This window comes from Dipodomys merriami, unplaced genomic scaffold, assembly GCF_024711535.1.
Source record: "Dipodomys merriami isolate MVZ:Mamm:240054 unplaced genomic scaffold, mDipMer1.0.p SCAF_25, whole genome shotgun sequence".
NCBI classification, from domain to species: domain Eukaryota; kingdom Metazoa; phylum Chordata; class Mammalia; order Rodentia; family Heteromyidae; genus Dipodomys; species Dipodomys merriami.
In genome coordinates, this window is record NW_027203937.1 from 18,371,901 (window position 1) to 18,391,186 (window position 19,286).

Genomic DNA, 19,286 nt, shown 5'->3' on the forward strand with positions numbered 1-19,286 from the left:
TTCTCGCTTCCCAGGTAAGTGTTCAGGGATAAGTACAGGATCAGAGGTGGAGACCTTGACTTGCTCACTGCTTTGCATCTTTCTGGACATAGGTTTCCTGTCTGTGGTATAGATGCAGATAATCATGTTTCAGGTAGATGAGAGGATTAAAGATGAAGCTGCTAGCAGAGTACTTGTGAGCTCCACTTAGCCCTGATTCAGACCTAGACTATAGAGCTATCTTTGATGTGGGGAGCTTTCTGCTCCTCCTCTTCCTCAAGAGAATTGTAGAGAAGGTGAGAAGCTCTGGAGATGAAGCAGCAAGAAGTTAGTAACTAAGGCTGGACTGTCTGGCAGCAAGGGAGCCGGGGTCTTCAGTTGCTCTATCCTAATTCACATGTGGGCTTCTTGTGTCACCCTAGTTGAGACAGGACTTTAGAGTGACCTGGACCTTGGCTCCCTCTGTGGTGCTAAGGTGCTGGGAAGTGAGCAGGTAAGCTTGTCCTAATCTTGAGTCCCTTGCCTGCCTTTTTGCCCTGGCCCTGGGGCCTGTGGACTTCCTGCAGATGGAAGTTGTAGAGCAGGCAGAGGACTCAAGAAGGAGCCTAGTCTCATAGTCCTTTCCTGGCTGGGATTTTGCTTTGCAGGTTTAGATACTCTGGGAAGGTCAGGTATAGTTCCCAGGAAGGTCACCCTTTTTTCTACCTTGCTTTCATTGCAGAAAATAGAAAATTTCCTTCTTCTCCAGAATGTGTGGTGTCTGCACAGAAGGTGACGGAGGGGTCAGAGCTGGAATTGGCCAAGGTACCTGTGGCACCTGTTCCACATGGGTTGGGGAGAAGTGGCTGAGGGACCCTTGGGGGCGGGCTCTTTATGCAAGGGCTGAGGAGTGTTTTATTTCTGTGGTCCTTGGATGCTGGGGGTGGGACCAGACAGCCACCTGACAGAGGTTAACTAGACCTGTGCTGAAGGCCATCAGGAATCAGGTCTCACCGCAGCAGCCTGCTTCGTTTCCTCTGCTGGTCTGTCGAGAGGCCTGGCCTTTGTGTCTGCTTGCAGTACCTGGGCATTTAGCCAGGCAGGAATCTTGGCAGCTGACTTTTTTTCTTCATATTGATGGAGTCCTTAGGTAAGAAAAACAAAAAAAACAAAATCTGAGTGTCTCCTGGGGCTCCTAAGCCTGGTAACCTGGAACTGTTTGCTAACTAAAGGCATTTCGGGTGACAATAGCTCAGAGTCCCCAAACATCCCTGAGTAAGGAGCGCTGGATGGGAGCACTAAGTGGGAGCACTTAATGACTGCCTCCTGTACGGCTTCTAGATAACCATGCTGCTCTTGTACCATGCGACCATGAGCTCCAGAAGTTCCCGGGACTGGGAACAGTTTGAGTACAGGATTCAGGTATGCACTTGACCTCCACCTGACTTGAGGGCCCAGCCTGGCTCCCCTCACCCTGTTCCTTTGTCTTTTCTTTTTTCTTCTTAATTCATTAATTTTGTTATTATCTCTAAGTAGTTGTACTAAGGATTCCAGCTCATCATGTGAGTTTATGACTATAGTGCATCTTGATTAATGTTACCCCTTCTATGATTCTCCCCCATCTTTTCCATTCCCATTCATACTGAAATTGCGCATTTTATTTTCTGAAGAACCATGGTTTTGGGGATGGCAGCCATTTCTTACAGGAAATCCAGAAAATGCTGAGGCTTATTAAGAAGGAAATAACACTTGCTGATAATTCCTTCCCAGACATAACTCCTAATTTTTTTTTTCTTTTGGCAGTTATGGGGCTTGAGCTCTAGGCCTGGGTGCGCTGTCCCCACACTCTATAGCTTCAAGGCTAGTGCTCTACCACTTGAGCTACAGCACCACTTCCTAACTTCTGACTTTTAAATAACAGACTTCTAAAAGTCTATTATTACTTTTTAATGTGTGTATTTAACTGTGCTGTGTATTTGTATGTGCACAGAAATTATTCTTTTCATGAATGTGCCTGTGTGTGTGTATGCATGCACATGTGTGTCAGACACTATTTATCTTATTCCTTCCACCATTGCCAACAGTTATGCTAGAAGCTGTGTGCTTACAAAGTTATTAAGGAATTCTTACTCTGGATGTACTTTATGGGGAGGTAGTAGGGAGTTGAAGCAAGTGGGGGAACGTGTGATCCTACCTGCTCTGTCTCCTGAAAGTGGGAGGAACAGAAGATCAAGGTGATGAGTGCTGGAAAGTGGATCTGATCTGCCTGGATGTGAGGCGGGCTCTGGAACTGACAGGCCAGAGCCCACAGCTTCTTGAATTGGCATCCGGAAGCACACTGAGACCCAGAGAACTGAACTGCTGGCTGGTTTCCGTTGTGGCTGTGCTAGAGCAGGGGTCTGTACCCTTTCTCGCTGGGCCTGGCAGCGTGTGCGGCTGGGCCTTGGAGCTTTGAATCTGAGAGGAAGAATAGGGCCCATCATGGTTTGGGATTGGCAGGGTAGAGTCCTGAGCCCCCAGGCTCGTCTCTGATTGCATAATGGGGCTCCCTTTCTCTTTCCGTGGCATAGGCTGAGTTAGCTGTCATCCTGAAATTTATGCTAGACCATGAAGATGGATTGAATCTTAATGAGGACCTACAGAACTTTTTGGCAAAAGGTGAGTAGGCCACTCGTGAGGACCCCTCATCTCTGAGTAGAGATTGTGTTGGTTATGGAGAATTGGGGGGGGGTGGTCCCCATCACATGACATAGGCTCAGTGCTCGGGAATAAAGTGTTGTATCTTTTTAAAATTAATTAATTAATTTGTCAGTTGTGGGGCTTGACTTAAGCAGGGCCTGGGAGCTGTCCCTAAGCTCTTTTGCTTGAGGCTCTTTTGCTCTACCACTTGGAGCCATAGCTCCACTTCCAATGTTTTGGTGATTAGTTGGAGATAAAGAGTCTGCCAGACTTTCCCGCCCAGGTTGGCTTTGAACTGTGATCCTCAGATCTCAGCCTCCTGAGTAGCTAGGATTATAGGCGTGAGCCACCAGCACCTGGCCCAATGTGTTTTTTTTTTTTTTTTTTTTTTGGTCCGGTCGTGGGGCCTGAACTCTGGGCCTGGGCGCTGTCCTTCAGCTCTTCAGCTCAAGGCTAGCACTCTACCACTTGAGCCACAGCGCCACTTCCGGCTTTTTTCTTTTTGCTTATGTGGGGCTGAGGAATCGAACCCAGGGCCTCGAGCATGCAAGGCAAGCGCTCTACCACTGAGCCACCTTCCCAGCCCCCCCAATGTGTTTTTAAATAGTCATGAGGCTAGGCTTAGAAGCTGGAATAGGTAATCTGCGTTCCTTTCAGGAAGCTCCTGTTCTAGGTGGGAGGCAGGTACATAAAAGCCAGTAAGCATGATAGGGAGCCAAGTATGGAATATGCCGGATGTCTCCTGGCCATCCAACAGAAAGAGCGAGGGCTTTACCAGTTTTTGGCTGAGGGCTCTGACAAAGGTTTGGGAAAGTTCTCTTCTGGCTATTGAATTTGCTGCTGCTGTGTATGTTCAAGTCCACGAGGTGGGACTGTGAGCGTAGGATGCTGGAGAGCTCTGGGCCAGATGTGGGTTTGTAGCATAGCCAGTGAAGCTGTGGGCAGAGTATAGAGGAGGAGACAGCAGCGGAGGAGGTGGTGGAGGCAGTGGAGGGACACAGGAGGGGAGTAGAGAGATAGCATAGTCCTGTGAGAGTAGCATGGAAGCAAGGGAAGGGGTGGTTTGGAGAAGGGACACCTCGGTTTAATAAAGAGCTCAGACGGGGAGAGTTTTGGAATGGAGGGTGGCTCCACCATGAAAAGTAGGACTCAAACCGACTGGGTAATGTTGGCATGAGAGCTTGGTCTGGCATCTAAGCAGGGAAACCCCCTCACTGTACTCTGCTCTTCTGCTCTGAGTAAATGGAAACCTTGCACATGATGTCGGTTGGATACTGGCCTATGTGGTCATGTTCTGCCTAGCTTACTCTGCATAAAAATGTCAGCAGATTCACCCCCAATAAGGTAAGTTCTCACATTGTGTGAGAACTGTGTGAGAATCTGGCCGGTGCCCTGCCTGTAACCCCCTCTGCTCATTGGGGAATTGGAGATTAGGATAGTCAAGGTTTGAGGCTAGCTCAGGCAAACATTAAGGAGACTCAATTTCAACAAATAGGTCCTGTGTGGTTTCACATGCCTGTCACCCTAGGTAGAAGGATTGTGGTTCAAGGCCAGGCCTAGGCAAAAGTATGAGACCCCTGAAAAATAAGAGCCAAAAGGGGTGAGGGTGTAGACTAATAAGTGCCTGAGTTCAAGTGCTAGTACTACCTCACCCCTGCATTAACCTTGGCTTGTTTGTCTTCGTACCCCCAGTTTCTGTCTCTTCCACCTGTTCCAACACATTGCCTGAAGAGTTCTCCCCACCTAGCCACCAGGGCAAGAGGGATGTTCGCTTTCTAGAGCTACAGAGAATTGCTTCCTCTTCCAGTGGGAACAGGTACGTCCTGGGATGGGCTTCCACATCTGTTCAGTCCTCCATTCCTGGCATTGTGGAGGCTGAGCTATTGACCAGGTGCATCCCTCAAGGGGTGCTTGGAGGATGCAGCAGGCCTGGGATCCCTTTTGTAAACCAGTACTAACTGGGGGACGTGGGTGAGGGTCTGTCATGGGCAGGCCACTCTCTCAAAGGCCATTCTCTGCTTATGGGATCCCCTTTTCCTTGGAGAATCTCCTCTAACGTCCTAACAAAGACATTAAAATATAGAGAAGAGAGAAGAAAAATGTGTCTGGGTCATTTGATGAGGCACGAGGTAACATAGCGAAAGGAAGCCAGGGACTTGGCCCTCCCAGCCAGTGCTCTCTTCCGTCCTGCCCCTGCTCTCTTCCCGGGCTGCTGCTCGTTGTTTCCCATCACGGGCTCTTTCCCTGGCACCTGCGTCATCTCCTTCCTGCCTCAGCTTCCCCTCAGGTTCTCCAGCCTCCCCCATGGGTGACATCCTGCAGACCCCACAGTTCCAGATGAGGCGGCTGAAGAAACAACTGGCAGATGAAAGAAACAACCGAGATGAGCTGGAACTGGAGCTGGCCGAGAACCGCAAACTCCTCACTGAAAAAGGTAGATGACTGGCTGCAGATGCAGGCATCTGGCAGTTCTATCCAAGGAAGCTTTGGAGACAGTTTAGCCCTCCCATGTTGGTCCCCTCCACTGGCCCTGGACCTTAGAGCCCAGCCTGGGCCAAGGGTCAGGCTGACCTCTTGAAGCTGGGTTCTGTTCTTGCCCCCATGCCCCCTTTCCTGTAGACTGGACACTGCATGCCTCCTCCTCCCTCTTCCTGCTCCTATGGCTCTGTGCTCACTCCCCTCTCCTCCTCCCCCTGCTGTGGGGCAGACGCACAGATAGCCCTGATGCAGCAGCGCATTGACCGCCTGGCTCTGCTGAGCGAGAAGCAGGCGGCCAGCCCACCAGAGCCCAGGGAGCTTGAGGAACTACACAGCAAGAACGAGAGGTATGCCTTCCCTGCCCCTCTCCTGCCAGCCCCTGCCTGCCCCTGCCCCCAATTAGGAGCCACATTCTTCATACTGCTCCCCACCCTCTGCAGCCTCACCATGCGGCTGCATGAGACTCTGAAACAGTGCCAGGACCTGAAGACAGAGAAGAGCCAGATGGATCGCAAGATTAACCAGCTTTCCGAGGAAAATGGCGACCTCTCCTTTAAGGTCAGCGGGGGCTGCTGACTTGTGCGTGAAGGCCCCAGTGACTTGGGCTTCAGTCTATGCCAAGACCTGTGTCTTTGGCCCCTTTCCTTATTCTGACTGGCTGCTGCCATGGTACATGTTGTGGTCCTGAGTTGGAGGTGTGATTGGCTGCTACTGGATGGGGGTGGGGGAAGGATCTCTGGAGGCACCACCCCTGGGCTTCAGGGCTGGTGGTGCCAGCTTTGACCCTGGGTGATGGGCCTCCCTCTTGCATCTCAGCTACGGGAGTTTGCCAGTCACTTGCAGCAACTCCAGGGTGCTCTCAACGAGCTAACAGAGGAGCACAGCAAGGCCACTCAGGAGTGGGTGGAGAAGCAGACCCATTTTGAGAAGGAGCTCAGCACGGCCCTGCAGGACAAGGTAACCATCTGGTGGTGAGTCGGCCACAAAGGAGACCTGTGTGCAGGGCTCAGGGTATAAGATGCCTTCTCAGGGTTCAGTAGTGTGCTGTTATGGAATGGTGTGGCTTAAGTCCAGGACACCTGTGATCACTCCTCTGGGAAGGTGTGGATCTCGGATAAGTTAACTTGTGAAAAGGGAGCAGATGCCATACTTGTGTGCGGTTGTGTAGATAACACACTGAACAGTGAAGGAAGCACTCACTCAGCCCATTAGTATTAATTGTTCTTTGAGCTTGGGTATCTTTTACTGAAAGCTGGGGCTTTTCTGATTTGATAATACTTACATAGAGTTCATGGGTTGAGCATCTCTAATCTTAAAAATGCCCAAACATAAGAAACTTTTTTTTTTTTTTTTGTCAGTCATGGGGCTTGAACTCTGGGCCTGGGTGCTGGCCCTGAGTTCTTCAGCTCAAGGTGAGCACTCTACCACTTGATCTACAGCACCACTTCCAGTTTTCTGGTGGTTAACTGGAGATAAGAGTGTCATGGACTTTCTTGCCTGGGCTGTCTTTGAACTGTGATCCTCAGATCTCAGCCTCCTGAGTAGCTAGGATTACAGGTGTGAGCCAACTGGTGCTCGGCTCCAACATCCACAACTTTTTTTGAGACAGAATCTAGCTGTGCAACCCGAGTTGTCCTTGACCATCCTGTTTGCACCACCTGAGTGCTGGCATTGTACCATGCTTGGCTCGAAATTTAAAACTTTCTGAGCATGATTGTTGGAGCTTGAAAGAATTTTGGATTTCAGATTTCCAAATTTGGGATGCTCAAGTTGTACTACTATTAATAAGAATTGAACTCTGCATTTGTTAAACCATGTAGTCATTGAACAAGGCACTTGACATCTGGATGTCAGGTTTTCTTTTGTGAAAGAAACAGTAATAGCTTCCTTCTAGACCTGTGGGTGGATTAGGAATTAAGAGGTGCACCCAGGGCAATGCCTGCCACTAACCAACAGTGATGGGAGGTGGCACAGAGCTGATGTTAATGCCCAGGGGTTGTTTTCATGCTGGTGGTGATTTGGATAATCTGGGAGTTGAGGACTGTGAGGAAGGATATGCAATAAGGAGTTGGAAGTAAGTGTGATAGCTCACATTGTGACTTAACTCATTTCTAGAACTTGGGGTTAGAAAGGTTCCTCATGGGTCCAGGTCTCTGGCTGCTTTCTAAGTCAAGGCAAAAGGAGTGTCAAGCCTTGTGATAGTCCAGGGCCCTTTGCACTGCTCTGTTCATGTGAGTCTCTTTACTCCCAGAAATGCTTTGAAGAAAAGAATGAAATCCTTCAGGGAAAAGTTTCACAGCTGGAAGAGCAGTTGGCTCGGCTACAGGAGAACCCTCCTCACGAGAAGGGTGAGGTACTGGGCGACGTCCTGCAGGTAGGAATACCCAGGAGCTGCCAGGAAGGCCTGTGTGCTGGGGCGGGTTCCCGCTGCCCCTCAGTTGGGTCCAAGGGGGTGGTGTGGTGACTGAAAAGTCATGCTGATCCCCATTCATCTCTCTATCCCACCAGCTGGAGACCCTGAAACAAGAGGTAGCCACTCTTGCTGCAATCAACGCCCAGCTCCAAGCCAGGGTGGAGGCACTGGATCATGAGCGGGGCCAGCAGGAAGCCCAGCTGCTTGCTGAGAGGGGCCGCTTTGAAGAAGGAAAGCAGCAGCTGGCCAGCCTGATTGCCGACCTGCAGAGCTCTGTCTCCAGCCTGGGTCAGGCCAAGGAGGAGCTGGAGCAGGCCTCCAAGGCTCAGGGGGCCCAGCTGACTGCCCAGGTGGCCTCTTTGACCGCAGAGCTCACCGCACTCAATGCTACCCTCCAGCAGCAGGATCAGGAACTGAGCAGCCTGAAGCAGCAGGCCAAAGAGGAGCAGGCCCAGCTGGCACAGACCCTCCAACAGCAAGAACACGCCTCGCAGGGCCTCCGTCACCAGGTGGAGGAGCTGAGCAGCAGTCTGAAGGAGAAGGAGCAGCAGTTGCAAGAGGCAGCCAAGGAGCAGGAGGCCACCAAGCGGGACTTGGCCCAGCAGCTGGCCAAAGCAGCCGATGTTCGAGAGGCTGCCTTAAGGGAGAGGGATGCTACTCGCCAGCAGCTGGAGGCACTGGAGAAGGAGAAGGCCGCTAAACTGGAGATTCTGCAGCAGCAACTTCGGGAAGCCAAAGAGGCCCAGGACAGTAGCCAGACCTCAGTGACACAGGCCCAGCGGGAGAAGACAGAGTTAAGCCAAAAGGTAGAAGAACTCCAAACCCAAGTTGAAGCAGGCCACCAGAAATGGCGCGAGGCCCAGGGTCGGGTGACAGAGCTGGAAGCCCAGCTGAAGGCTGAGCAACAAAAAGCAACTGAGCGAGAAAGAGTGGCCCAGGAGAAAGGCCAGCTCCAGGAGCAGCTCCAGGCCCTCGAGAAGTCCTTGAAGATCGCCAAGGGCAGCCTGGAAGAGGAGAAGCACAGAGCCACAGATGCCCTGGAGGAGAAGCAGCGCCAGGTCTCTGAGCTGGAGGCAGAGTCTCGAAGCCTGGCAGAACAGCGGAAGCAGGCACGGAAGGAACTAGAAGAAGAGAAGGCTGGGCGCAAGAGGCTAGAGGCCCGATTGCAGCAGCTTGGAGAGGCACATCAGGCTGAGGAGGAAGCCCTGCGGCGGGAGCTGACAGAGGCTGCAGCCTCCCAGCGCCGGGCTGAGAGTGAGTGTGAACAGCTCATCAAGGAGGTGGCGACCTGGCGGGAACGGTTTGAGGAGAGGCAGCGGGAGGAGGCACAGTATGATGCTGCCTTCCAGGAACAGCTGATGACGCTGAAAGAAGAGTGTGACAGGGCCCGCCAGGAACTGCAGGAGGCAAAGGAGAAGGTGGCAGAGATAGAGTCCCACAGTGAGCTCCAGATCAGCCGGCAGCAGAGTGAGCTGGCTCAGCTCCATGCCAACCTTGCCAGAGCCCTCCAACAGGTGCAGGAGAAAGAAGTCAGGGCCCAGAAGCTGGCAGATGACCTCTCTACTCTGCAGGAGAAGATGGCGGCCACTAGCAAGGAGGTAGTCCGCCTGGAGGCCTTGGTGCGCAAGGCAGGTGAGCAGCAGGAAACAACCTCCCGGGAGTTAATGAAGGAATCCCCGAAGGCTGGAGACAGAGAGTCCGAGTGGCTGGAAGAGCATCCAGGACGGCCATTCTGCAGCACGCAGGCAGCACTGCAGGCCATGGAGCGTGAGGCCGAGCAGATGGGCAGTGAGCTGGAGAAGCTACGGGCAGCGCTCATGGAGAGTCAAGGGCAGCAGCAGGAGGAACGTGGGCAGCAGGAAAGAGAGGTGGCAAGATTGACCCAAGAGCATAGCCAGGCCCAAGCCGACCTCGCCCTGGAGAAGGCAGCCAAGGCAGAGCTTGAGATGCGCCTGCAGAACGCTCTCAATGAGCAGCGCGTGGAGCTTGCCAGCTTGCAGGAGGCGCTGGCCCAGGCCCTGGCAGAAAAGGAGGGCAAGGACCAGGAGCTGGCCAAGCTTCGTGGGCAGGAAGCAGCCCAAAGAACAGAGCTGAGGGAGCTTCAGCAAACCCTGGAGCAGCTGAGGGCACAGCTGGACCAGAAAGAAAAGGAACACCAGCATTCTGCAGGCGTGGCTGATGGAGAAGTTGCTTCTGCAGGAGCCCGCTTGGAGGCAGCTGGCAAGCTGGAGGCTCCGGTGCCTGAGCTGGAGGCGCTGCGGGCAGAAGTGAGCAAGCTGGAGCAGCAGTGTCGTCAGCAGCAGGAGCAGGCCGACAGCCTGGCGCGCAGCCTGCAGTCTGAGCGCGCTTCCCGGGCCGAGCAGGACAAGGCCCTGGAGACTCTGCGGGGCCAGCTAGAGGAGAAGGCCCGGGAGCTGGGGCACACTCAGGCTGCTTCAGTGTCCGCCCAGAGGGAGCTGACCACCCTCCGTGCCAAGGCTCAGGACCACAGCAAGGCCGAGGAGGAGTGGAAGGCCCAAGTGGCCCGCGGCCAGCAGGAGGCAGAGAGAAAAGGCAGCCTCATCAGCAGCTTGGAGGAGGAGGTATCCATCCTGAACCGGCAGGTCCTGGAGAAGGAGGGAGAGAGCAAGGAGCTCAAGCGTCTGGTGGTAGCCGAGTCAGAGAAGAGCCAGAAGCTGGAAGAGAGGCTGCGCCTGCTCCAGGCTGAGACAGCCAGCAACAGTGCCCGGGCGGCCGAACGCAGCTCGGCTCTGCGGGAGGAAGTGCAGAGCCTCCGGGAGGAGGTGGAGAAGCAGCGCGGGGCCTCGGAGAGCCTGCGGCAGGAGCTGGCCTCGCAGGCCGAGCGAGCCGAGGAGCTGGGCCAGGAACTGAAGGCGTGGCAGGAGAAGTTCTTCCAGAAGGAGCAGGCCCTGTCTGCCCTGCAGCTGGAGCATACCAGCACACAGGCGCTAGTGAGCGAACTGCTGCCGGCCAAGCACCTCTGCCAGCAGCTGCAGGCCGAGCAGGCGGCAGCCGAGAAGCGCCACCGGGAGGAGCTGGAGCAGAGCAAACAGTCAGCCGGCGGGCTGCGGGCAGAGCTGCTGCGGGCACAGCGGGATCTGGGGGAGTTGGTGTCCCTGCGGCAGAAGTTGGCCGAGCAGGAGCGGGCGGCCCAGCAGCTGCGGGCTGAGAAGGCGAGCTACGCGGAGCAGCTGAGCATGCTGAAGAAGGCGCACGGGCTGCTGGCGGAGGAGAACCGGGGGCTGGGGGAGCGGGCCAACCTCGGCAGGCAGTTTCTGGAAGTGGAGCTGGACCAGGCCCGGGAGAAGTACGTCCAGGAGTTGGCAGCAGTGCGGGCAGACGCCGAGTCCCGCTTGGCTGAGATGCAGCGGGAGACGCAGAACGCTGCCCGGGAGCTGGAGGTGATGACCGCCAAGTACGAGGGTGCCAAGGTGAAGGTCCTGGAGGAGAGGCAGCGCTTTCAGGAAGAGAGGCAGAAACTCACTGCCCAGGTAACATGCCCGGCGCGCCCACACTGTCTCTGCCCCCTCTCCTTGCTGGGTAGCTGCAAAGCAGAAGTGGCTGGTCGGCATTGCCCCTCTTGCCCCGGAGGACGGACCCCGGTGCGTGCTGGCACCGGGGCTCAAACCTCAAGCCCTCAGTGTGCTAATAAGCAAGTGCTCTCCCACCAAGCCACACGCCCAGCCTCAGCATGACTGTACTCAGTCCTTGTGGGAACATGTCAGAGCCCAGGTGAGGTGAGACTGGCATCCCAGGCCCCGGCTCACTGTCTCCATTGCTCCCCCCATGCACAGGTGGAGCAGCTAGAGGTATTTCAGAGAGAGCAGTCTAAGCAGGTAATGCCGGGGGTTCTCGCTAAGTGCTGGCTGCTTAAGCGGTGACCAGTGTCGTGCATGGCCCCGGCCGCAGCTTGCCTCCGCCCGCTCCTGTTGCCGGCTGTTTGTGAAGGGGCAGGGGGCCCAGGAGGCCTCCTCCGCCATCCCAGGTCGGCCTCTCCACCCTTCTGCCCCCTCTCCCACCTGCCTGTCAGGGACAAAGCGGAGCCTCAGGTCGCCTGAAGCCTTCTAGGTTCTGCTCAGCTAAGGAATAGCAGCTCTCCACGCACCTTCCTCCCCACAGTTGGACTTAGCAAAAGCCCTGGAGGAGGCTCACACCGCAGCTCGGGTGGGGTGGGGGTGGGGGTGGGGGTGGGGATGCTAAAGCACCAGAACCCACATCTCTGAAGCCGGAGAGAGCCAAGACGCGTCTGCACCCAATACACTTGTGTAGCAGACAGTTGGCAAGATCACTGATACCCTCTTTCCCTGTCAGCACAGGCCCTCCATTCTTCCTGTCACCCCTCTAAGCCTGACATGGTGGAGGACCATTGAGTTGACAAGCAAACAGTTAGCAATGGACCCCTTGCCTCTCTCCCTCTGCTGCCTGGCTTTGCCTCGGCTCCCAGAATGCCTGGAGGAGCCAGGGGTCGCTTGTTGGTGGCTGCTTTGTGGGAGTGGGGGATTGAATGCGTGGTTGCCCCTCCTCTTGTCTCCCACGCCCCATGCTAACTACGCCGCTGCTGCATGGCTCGTACCGGCACTAACAGCTCACAGCCATGGGAAGAGGTCTGAGCAGCTGGGCTTTGCTTGGTTCCTGGGGGAGGGCAGCCATGAGCACCAAACGAGGTGCCCTTGCCCCCAGCCAGGGAAGTCTGGGGTTGGAGACCAGTGGTGGCAGCTTTCAGTCAGCTCTGGTTATGGTGGCTCTCTCAGGGCTGGAGCAGTATGGGCTGGTGGCCCTGGCAGTGTGTCCTAACTGGAAGATGGAGACGGGATCTGAGTGTCTTCTAGGAATTTGGGGTAGTGGTCTGGGGATGGCCTCTGGTTTGTCCAGATGTCTGGGAAAAACTTCTCCTCCCAAGTTGCCTTCTCTGTTCTTCCCCACCAGATGGAAGAGCTGAGTAAGAAGCTGGCTGAGTATGACCAAGCCAGCAAGGTGCAGCAGCAGAAGCTGAAGGTGGGACTAGGGGACAGGTCGGCATCTGAATGAGCAGGGTTGGGGAGGGGAATGATGGGTAAGGGACATGGAATAGGGACACTCGGGAGGCTTGGGCACTTACGTCCTAGGAGGCCTGCCCTCTGGGAACTCGAGGGAAGATCAGAGATTCCCATCCCTGTATATATTCATTCAAGTCGCATTGGCTTGGATCTGTAATTCCAGCACTCAGGAGTGTGAGGTTCAGGCCAGTCTGGGCTATATACATAGCAAGATCCTACCACAGAGAACCAAGGGCTAGGGCCAACTGTCCTGGCATATACCTGGAATCCCAAGTTACTCAAGGCAGAAATCAGGAGGTTTAAGGCCAGTTCAGGCAAAATATTAGTGAGATCTCATCTCAACCAACAAGCCCAGTGTGCTGACATGTCTGTAATCCCGGCTATGCAGGAGTCATACATGGTTAGGAGGATCATGAAGTCACGTTGGCCTGAGCAAAAGTGAGGCCCCTATCTCAAAAGTAAATCAAAAGCACTTAGGGATGTGGTTCAAGTGGTAGACTTCCTGCTTGCAAACTGAAAGGCTAAATGCAGACCCTGGTACCACCAAAAAACAAAAACAAAAAAGCCCCTAAGAACAAAATAGCTCCAAGTGCTGGGATGTAGCTCAGTGATAGAACACCTTAGCATGAGCAAAGCCCTGTGTTTGATCCCCAGCACTACACAAAACATAAAATTTAAGAAGTTTTTTTCCCTCCCTTCAGGTTTTTAGTTGTACTAGTGCAGTTTCCCCTGCAGAGTAGCTGTGTGGCTGTAGTGATTAACTTCCTGAGCACAGCCGCGCCATCCTGCAGCACCGGCCTAGGTAGTTTAGGTTCTAGGGAGAGAGGTCAGTACAGTAGTCTAATCCACGATTACAGTGAACTTAGTGTCTCCCCCTTTTGCTCCTTCACAAGATGTCATTTAGGCCAAGTCTCTTCTGTCTCACTCAGCCTCTGGGTTCTGGGGTTCCAAGTATGTCATGATGCCCAGCAGATGGTGTGTTGGTCAGGACTGGGAGTGTGAAGCCTAGTGGTCTAGATGGCTGGTGTTTTTTGGTAGGAATCTGAGCGTCCTGAGAGAAGACGCAGGAGGGTGAGGGCACGTGTGGAGGCCGAGCCGCTTGGCTCGGTGGATTAGGGCAGGCAGGCTTTCTGACTGGCCTCTTCCCCCTAGGCTTTCCAGGCCCAGGGAGGTGAGAGCCAGCAGGAGGCCCAACGCCTCCAGGCCCAGCTGAACGAGTTGCAGGCCCAGCTGAGCCAGAAGGAGCAGGCAGTTGAGCACTACAAGCTGCAGGTGAGGAGCCTGGCTAGCCCGCTCTGCCAGTCCCCTGCCCCCAAGCCTGTGTCCTGCCCCACCCACCCTGTGCCCACACAGATGGAGAAAGCCAAGACCCATTACGATGCCAAAAAGCAGCAGAACCAAGAGCTGCAGGAGCAGCTTCGGGACCTGGAGCAGCTGCAGAAGGAGAACAAAGAGCTTCGGGCAGAAGCCGACCGCCTGGGCCGGGAGCTGCAGCAGGTAGGGCTCAAGACCAAGGAGGCTGAACAGACCTGCCGTCACCTTACCGCCCAGGTGCGCAGCCTGGAGGCACAGGTAAGCATCTTCTGAAGACGTGCCTCATCTCAACCTAGGGGACCCCTGCACCCTCCTTTCTGAGGCCACCCCTGCTCCTTGGCTTGCTTCACTCCCTCCTAGGTGGCTCATGCAGACCAGCAACTTCGAGACTTGGGGAAATTTCAGGTGGCAACTGATGCCTTAAAGAGCCGAGAGCCGCAGGCAAAGTCCCAGCTGGATTTGAGTATCGACAGCCTGGATCTGAGCTACGAGGAGGGGACCCCACGCCCTATCACCAGGTCAGAAAGCCCCTTCTGCCCAAGTGCCTAGTGCTCAGCGGGATGGAGTCTAGGCGCTGGGCCAGAGAGAAATAAGATGCTGCTGTCCTTTGGCCCTCTGGAAGTTCAGAGAGAGCAAAGCAAAAGCATTGCAGGGGTGAGGCCAGATGTCTGCTGAGGGCAGAGGAGGCGTGAGTCAGTGTATACAGAGGTGGGGCAGGGACCTCTCTTCCAACAGGCACTGGGGAACTTCAGAAAGACTGGAGTGAGGACATGGTTGGATTTGCATCTTAGAAACATTCTTATAACTGGTATAGAAGGTAGAGCCTGAAACAGTGCTTGTTTAATTGTATTAAACTGTTTCCACTGCACTTATGTGCCCCTGTCCCAATAAGCACTCAGAACAATTCTCCTCTAGCACCCCCTGGAGGGTAGAGTGCCCCTTGGTAGAGCTAGGGCTTAGAGCTGGATAGTCTTGCCTGTGTCTTTGCTTATTACCAAGCCAGGCCAGGCAAGAGCGGGGGCAGCCCAAGGAACACACTCAGCGCTGCCAGACTGGGCTCGCCCTGTGTTCATTTACTATGCTAGGAGATGCAGAGGAGCAGACAGGACCTTATTTGGGACCAGCTCTTTGTGGAGTAGCTACAGCACCCAGGGTGTTGTCTGTACTGTTGGTTATCTGCGTCTGAGCATGGTCCGGGGCTGAGGCTGATTCAGGCGTTGGAGTGGAGGGATCAGGAGGAACTAGAGGAGTAGACTAAAATGAGGGTCCAGACCCAGAGTTTTTCTTGAGATCTCTGAAGTCAGCAAGGAGGTGCTTGCCCCCATCTGCCTGTAGCAAGTGTAGGAAATGGTCATTCTGGAGCAAGGAGACAGACGATGCCTCGTAGCCCCAGAGCCGCACCCGAGCAGCTTTCTTCTCCATAGCAAGCTGCCACGTACCCAGCCAGATGGCACCAACGTTCCTGGAGAGCCAGCCTCACCCATCTCCCAGCGCCTACCCCCCAAGGTAGAATCCCTGGAGAGTCTCTACTTCACCCCCATCCCTGCTCGGGGTCAGCCCCCCTTGGAGAGCAGCCTGGACTCCCTGGGGGACGTCTTCCCGGATTCGGGCCGTAAGACCCGCTCTGCTCGCCGGCGCACCACGCAAATCATCAACATCACCATGACCAAGGTCAGGCTGTGGAACTGCAGGCCCATGATGCCCACTTCTCTCACTGGGGCCACAGGCAGGAAAGCTGATCTTGGGAGGGGCAGTGACTTGCTTAGAGCCGCTTCTGTACCAAGAGGGCGGGCTTGGGTTAGACCCATCTCCCCAGTGCAGCCCCAGCCCTGTGCAGGCTGAGGGGAGAGAAGAGCGCAGCCCTGGGCACTGATGGGCTGGGCTCTGGGTTCTTGGCCTTGTCTCCATCTCCAGGAGGCTGGAGAGGAGGACAAGGTGCTTCTGGTACAGCAGGGAGGAGCTCTGGATGGGGTTCCCTTTGATGTCAAGAAGCCCCAGTACATAGAGGCAGCCAAGGTTGCCTGTGTTCTAGTTCCATCCTGGCACCTCCTGGCCGAGCAGCTTAGGGCTGCTCACTGCATTTTTTTGCACCTCACCTGACACAGCTGTGCTGTGGGTTCTGGAGGTGGAGAACGGAAGATGGCTTGCTTTGCAATGTCAAGACCCCCTATCCTCTGCCATGATTTATTCTCTTCTAGAAGTTAGATATGGAGGAGCCAGACAGCGCCAACTCGTCCTTCTACAGCACACAGTCCGCCCCCGCCTCCCAGGCCAACCTCCGAGCTGCCTCCTCCACGCAGTCGCTAGCTCGCCTTGGCTCTCCTGATGACGGCAACTCAGCCCTGCTCAGCCTGCCTGGCTACCGGCCCACTACTCGCAGCTCTGCTCGCCGCTCCCAGGCTGGGGTATCCAGTGGGGCCCCACCAGGTGAGGGGGACTGACTTATCACACTCCCAAATCAGACTAGAAATAAGATTCTAGCATAAGAAAGTGGCAAGATTGTGTGTGTGTTTTTCCCTGGCTCTGGAGTTTGAACTTGGGGCTGTGCTCATTAAGCCATGCATGTCCCTTGATCCTTTTTGCTTTACTCAAGTAGAACCTCACATCTTTGTTCAGGGTAGCCTGAACCATAATCCTCCTAGATATGCCTTTGATATAGAGCTGGGATTTCAGGCACGAATCACTATGGCTGGCTTGCTTTGGGCTAGCCTAGAACCTCAATCCTGTTCTCCACCTCCTCAGTAATAGGATTATAGCATGAGCCACTGTGCCTAAAGAGGTGGACTTTTACAGATCTAAGGCCTCACTGTTACCTTCCTGCACCAACAACCACCTGCTGTTTCTCTTAGTTTCAAGCCTTACGTGGCATCAGCACAGCAGGGCAATCCCTACTGTGTTTCCCTCCTCTCAGGTGATGAAGAGCTGGAAGGGCCATGTCAACCAGCCATTTTCTGGAGGCTCTTGCTTGCCCTTCGCACTCAAGGCTGCCCCCTGCCCCCCCCCCCCCCCGCCATCCCCCAAGTATCAATTTCTAGTTGGCGTGGGTGTCACACCTTGGCAAACAAATAAGACAGCACACCTTTGCTTCTGCCTTCTGCTGTCCTTATGCCCCATGCGAAGCCCCTGCATCTGCAGCGCTGAGGTCCCGGGATGCAGGAGGGGCACTGGTGGGGCAGAGCGGTGACATAAGGGCCAGTAGGTGATATGCTGACTACAGCCTGTCGGATCCATGTTGCCTGTCCCACAGGAAGGAACAGCTTCTACATGGGCACGTGCCAAGATGAGCCCGAACAGCTGGATGACTGGAACCGCATTGCAGAGCTGCAGCAGCGCAACCGCGTGTGCCCCCCCCACTTGAAGACCTGCTACCCCCTGGAGTCCAGGGTGAGCCCTGGGGGCCATCCCCTTCCCCCCATGGCTTCTTCCCTAAATGCCACCCATTAGTGTCCCCTGAGCACGGGTGCTGGGCAAACAGGAAGGAAGGCCTTTTAGGACAGGAAGGACCCAGCAGCTCTGTATGGTGTGTGAATGGAGTCCTGACATGGCCCAGCTCCTGCTCCAGCTCCATACTGCTGGGTCTCCCTGACCAGCTCTTACCCTATGCAGCCTTCCCTGAGCTTGGCCACCATCACCGACGAGGAGATGAAGACTGGAGACCCCCAGGAGACCCTGCGCCGAGCTAGCATGCAGCCGGCCCAGATTGCAGAGGGAGCTGGCATCATCACCCGGCAGCAGCGCAAACGAGTCTCCTCAGAGACCCACCAGGGCCCTGGCACCCCTGAGGTAGGGAGCTCTGGTGTGTGTTTTGTTCTGTGTAGCCGTGTGCCCAGGTCAGGCCTAGTAGCCAAGCAAGTTTAGGGGGAGATTTCTTCCCAAGAGTTGGAAAGGGAGCGGGCTGACCAGCTCTGCTTGGCTCTGGGACAAGTTGCCCTGCAGCCACCGCCTCTCCGCTTGTCTTCTTCCCCAGTCCAAGAAGGCCACCAGCTGTTTTCCACGCCCCATGACTCCACGGGACCGGCACGAAGGACGCAGACAGAGCACTACAGAGGCCCAGAAGAAAGCAGCTCCTGCTGTCTTGAAGCAGGTTAGGCTGGGGCAAGCCTCTAAGCCTTGTTGGCTGAGCACAGGCCCTGCTGCCAGGCCAGGCTCTGACAAATGGACCATTCCCACAGGCTGACCGACGCCAGTCCATGGCCTTCAGCATCCTTAACACACCGAAGAAGCTGGGGAGCAGCCTTCTGCGGCGAGGAGCCTCAAAGAAGGCCCCAGCCAAAGCCTCCCCCAACACCCGCAGTGGGACTCGCCGCTCTCCACGCATCGCCACCACCACAGCCAGTGCCGCCACTGCTTCTGCCATTGCTGCCAGCACTGCCACCCCTAGGGCCAAGGGCAAGGTGGGCACACTGGAGGGAGGGAGAGGGAAGGAGCCTAGTGCAAGCATGCATAATCCCTGACTAGCCCATGGGGAAGCTCCCCAAGGCAGGGCCACGCTAGGCCACTGAAGGTTGGGGGTTATGGGGACACGTCCCCTGCTCTGCTTAAGCAGCTCATTGAAGATGACCAAGGGCTCCTAGGCACAGCCAACAATTGGTAACTTGAAGCCAGGTAGGTTGCTGGTGGCTAGCAACACAGGATTCTTTCTCTCTTGCAGGCAAAGCACTAAGGAGCCAGTACCAGTGCTGGCCTCACCTGGTCCACTTCCTTCTACTGTCCCTCTCAGTGCCTTCTCTCAGCTCCCAGGCCGGTGGTGGCCAAACCCCCAGAGACAGTGATGCCTGCCTGTACCCTGGCCTGATATCCGGACCTTTACTGGTGCCTTCTGGAGGCACCGTCTCAGAGCTGGCCCAGAGGTTTGTCACATGGACAGTGTGGGCCTTCTCTCATCTTTGCCTCCCGATTGTTTTCTTGGGGCAGTCACTTCTCCATCATAGCCTGATTAGAGGCTGCGTCTGAGGTTGAAATCTGTGAAACTAGCCAGTCCTTCTCAGCCTCTGGATCTAGAAGGGACCATTGGAGAAGCTGCTCCGGGCCTACAGGAGGCCCTTGCTCCTGAAGCCCAGGATTGGGCTTCACCTGACAGGAGCTCCTGCCCCAGTGCTCCATCCACCCAAGGGCACAGCTGTCCAGAGAATGCTTTCCTCCCCACGTGCCCCTCCCCCCAAGGACAAATAGGCCCTGGGGTCTCAGGGCTGGGGTAGGAGCAGCCCTTCGACAGTAGCTCACAATCCCATTTAACCCAGACTTGCACTGGGGTGGGATTTGGAATGAGGGGAAGGTTTTTAAGAGTCGGGATGGATCTTTTCTAAATGTTATTACTTGTAAATAAAGTCTATTTTTCTCCCTTGAGTGTGGAGCTACCTTGGTCAATCAGTTTGGAAAAAGAGTAAATCGAAGCTTGCTTTTTTTTG

The 19,286-nt window shown here is 55.1% G+C and overlaps 1 protein-coding gene across 6 annotated transcripts in view; it reads left to right on the top strand.

Moving 5' to 3' along the window:
• The window catches only part of Numa1 (nuclear mitotic apparatus protein 1), an 80,431-nt gene extending 61,207 nt beyond the window's left edge, over positions 1-19,224 (top strand). For 5 of the 6 annotated variants that reach the window (XM_070035115.1, XM_070035117.1, XM_070035114.1 and 2 more), the window contains exons 5-26: positions 701-783; positions 1,300-1,380; positions 2,529-2,616; positions 4,330-4,453; positions 4,914-5,071; positions 5,345-5,462; positions 5,556-5,673; positions 5,932-6,072; positions 7,367-7,489; positions 7,624-11,019; positions 11,323-11,364; positions 12,455-12,523; positions 13,717-13,836; positions 13,918-14,136; positions 14,239-14,396; positions 15,303-15,549; positions 16,077-16,305; positions 17,126-17,262; positions 17,485-17,661; positions 17,846-17,962; positions 18,051-18,272; positions 18,530-19,224. In XM_070035115.1, the coding sequence (XP_069891216.1) occupies positions 701-783; positions 1,300-1,380; positions 2,529-2,616; positions 4,330-4,453; positions 4,914-5,071; positions 5,345-5,462; positions 5,556-5,673; positions 5,932-6,072; positions 7,367-7,489; positions 7,624-11,019; positions 11,323-11,364; positions 12,455-12,523; positions 13,717-13,836; positions 13,918-14,136; positions 14,239-14,396; positions 15,303-15,549; positions 16,077-16,305; positions 17,126-17,262; positions 17,485-17,661; positions 17,846-17,962; positions 18,051-18,272; positions 18,530-18,541 (6,179 nt within the window). In that variant the 3' untranslated portion in view covers positions 18,542-19,224. The remainder of the gene's footprint in view (positions 1-700; positions 784-1,299; positions 1,381-2,528; positions 2,617-4,329; positions 4,454-4,913; positions 5,072-5,344; positions 5,463-5,555; positions 5,674-5,931; positions 6,073-7,366; positions 7,490-7,623; positions 11,020-11,322; positions 11,365-12,454; positions 12,524-13,716; positions 13,837-13,917; positions 14,137-14,238; positions 14,397-15,302; positions 15,550-16,076; positions 16,306-17,125; positions 17,263-17,484; positions 17,662-17,845; positions 17,963-18,050; positions 18,273-18,529) is intronic. The other variant, XM_070035118.1, reaches the window with a different exon arrangement.
• Positions 19,225-19,286: the final 62 nt, after the last annotated feature.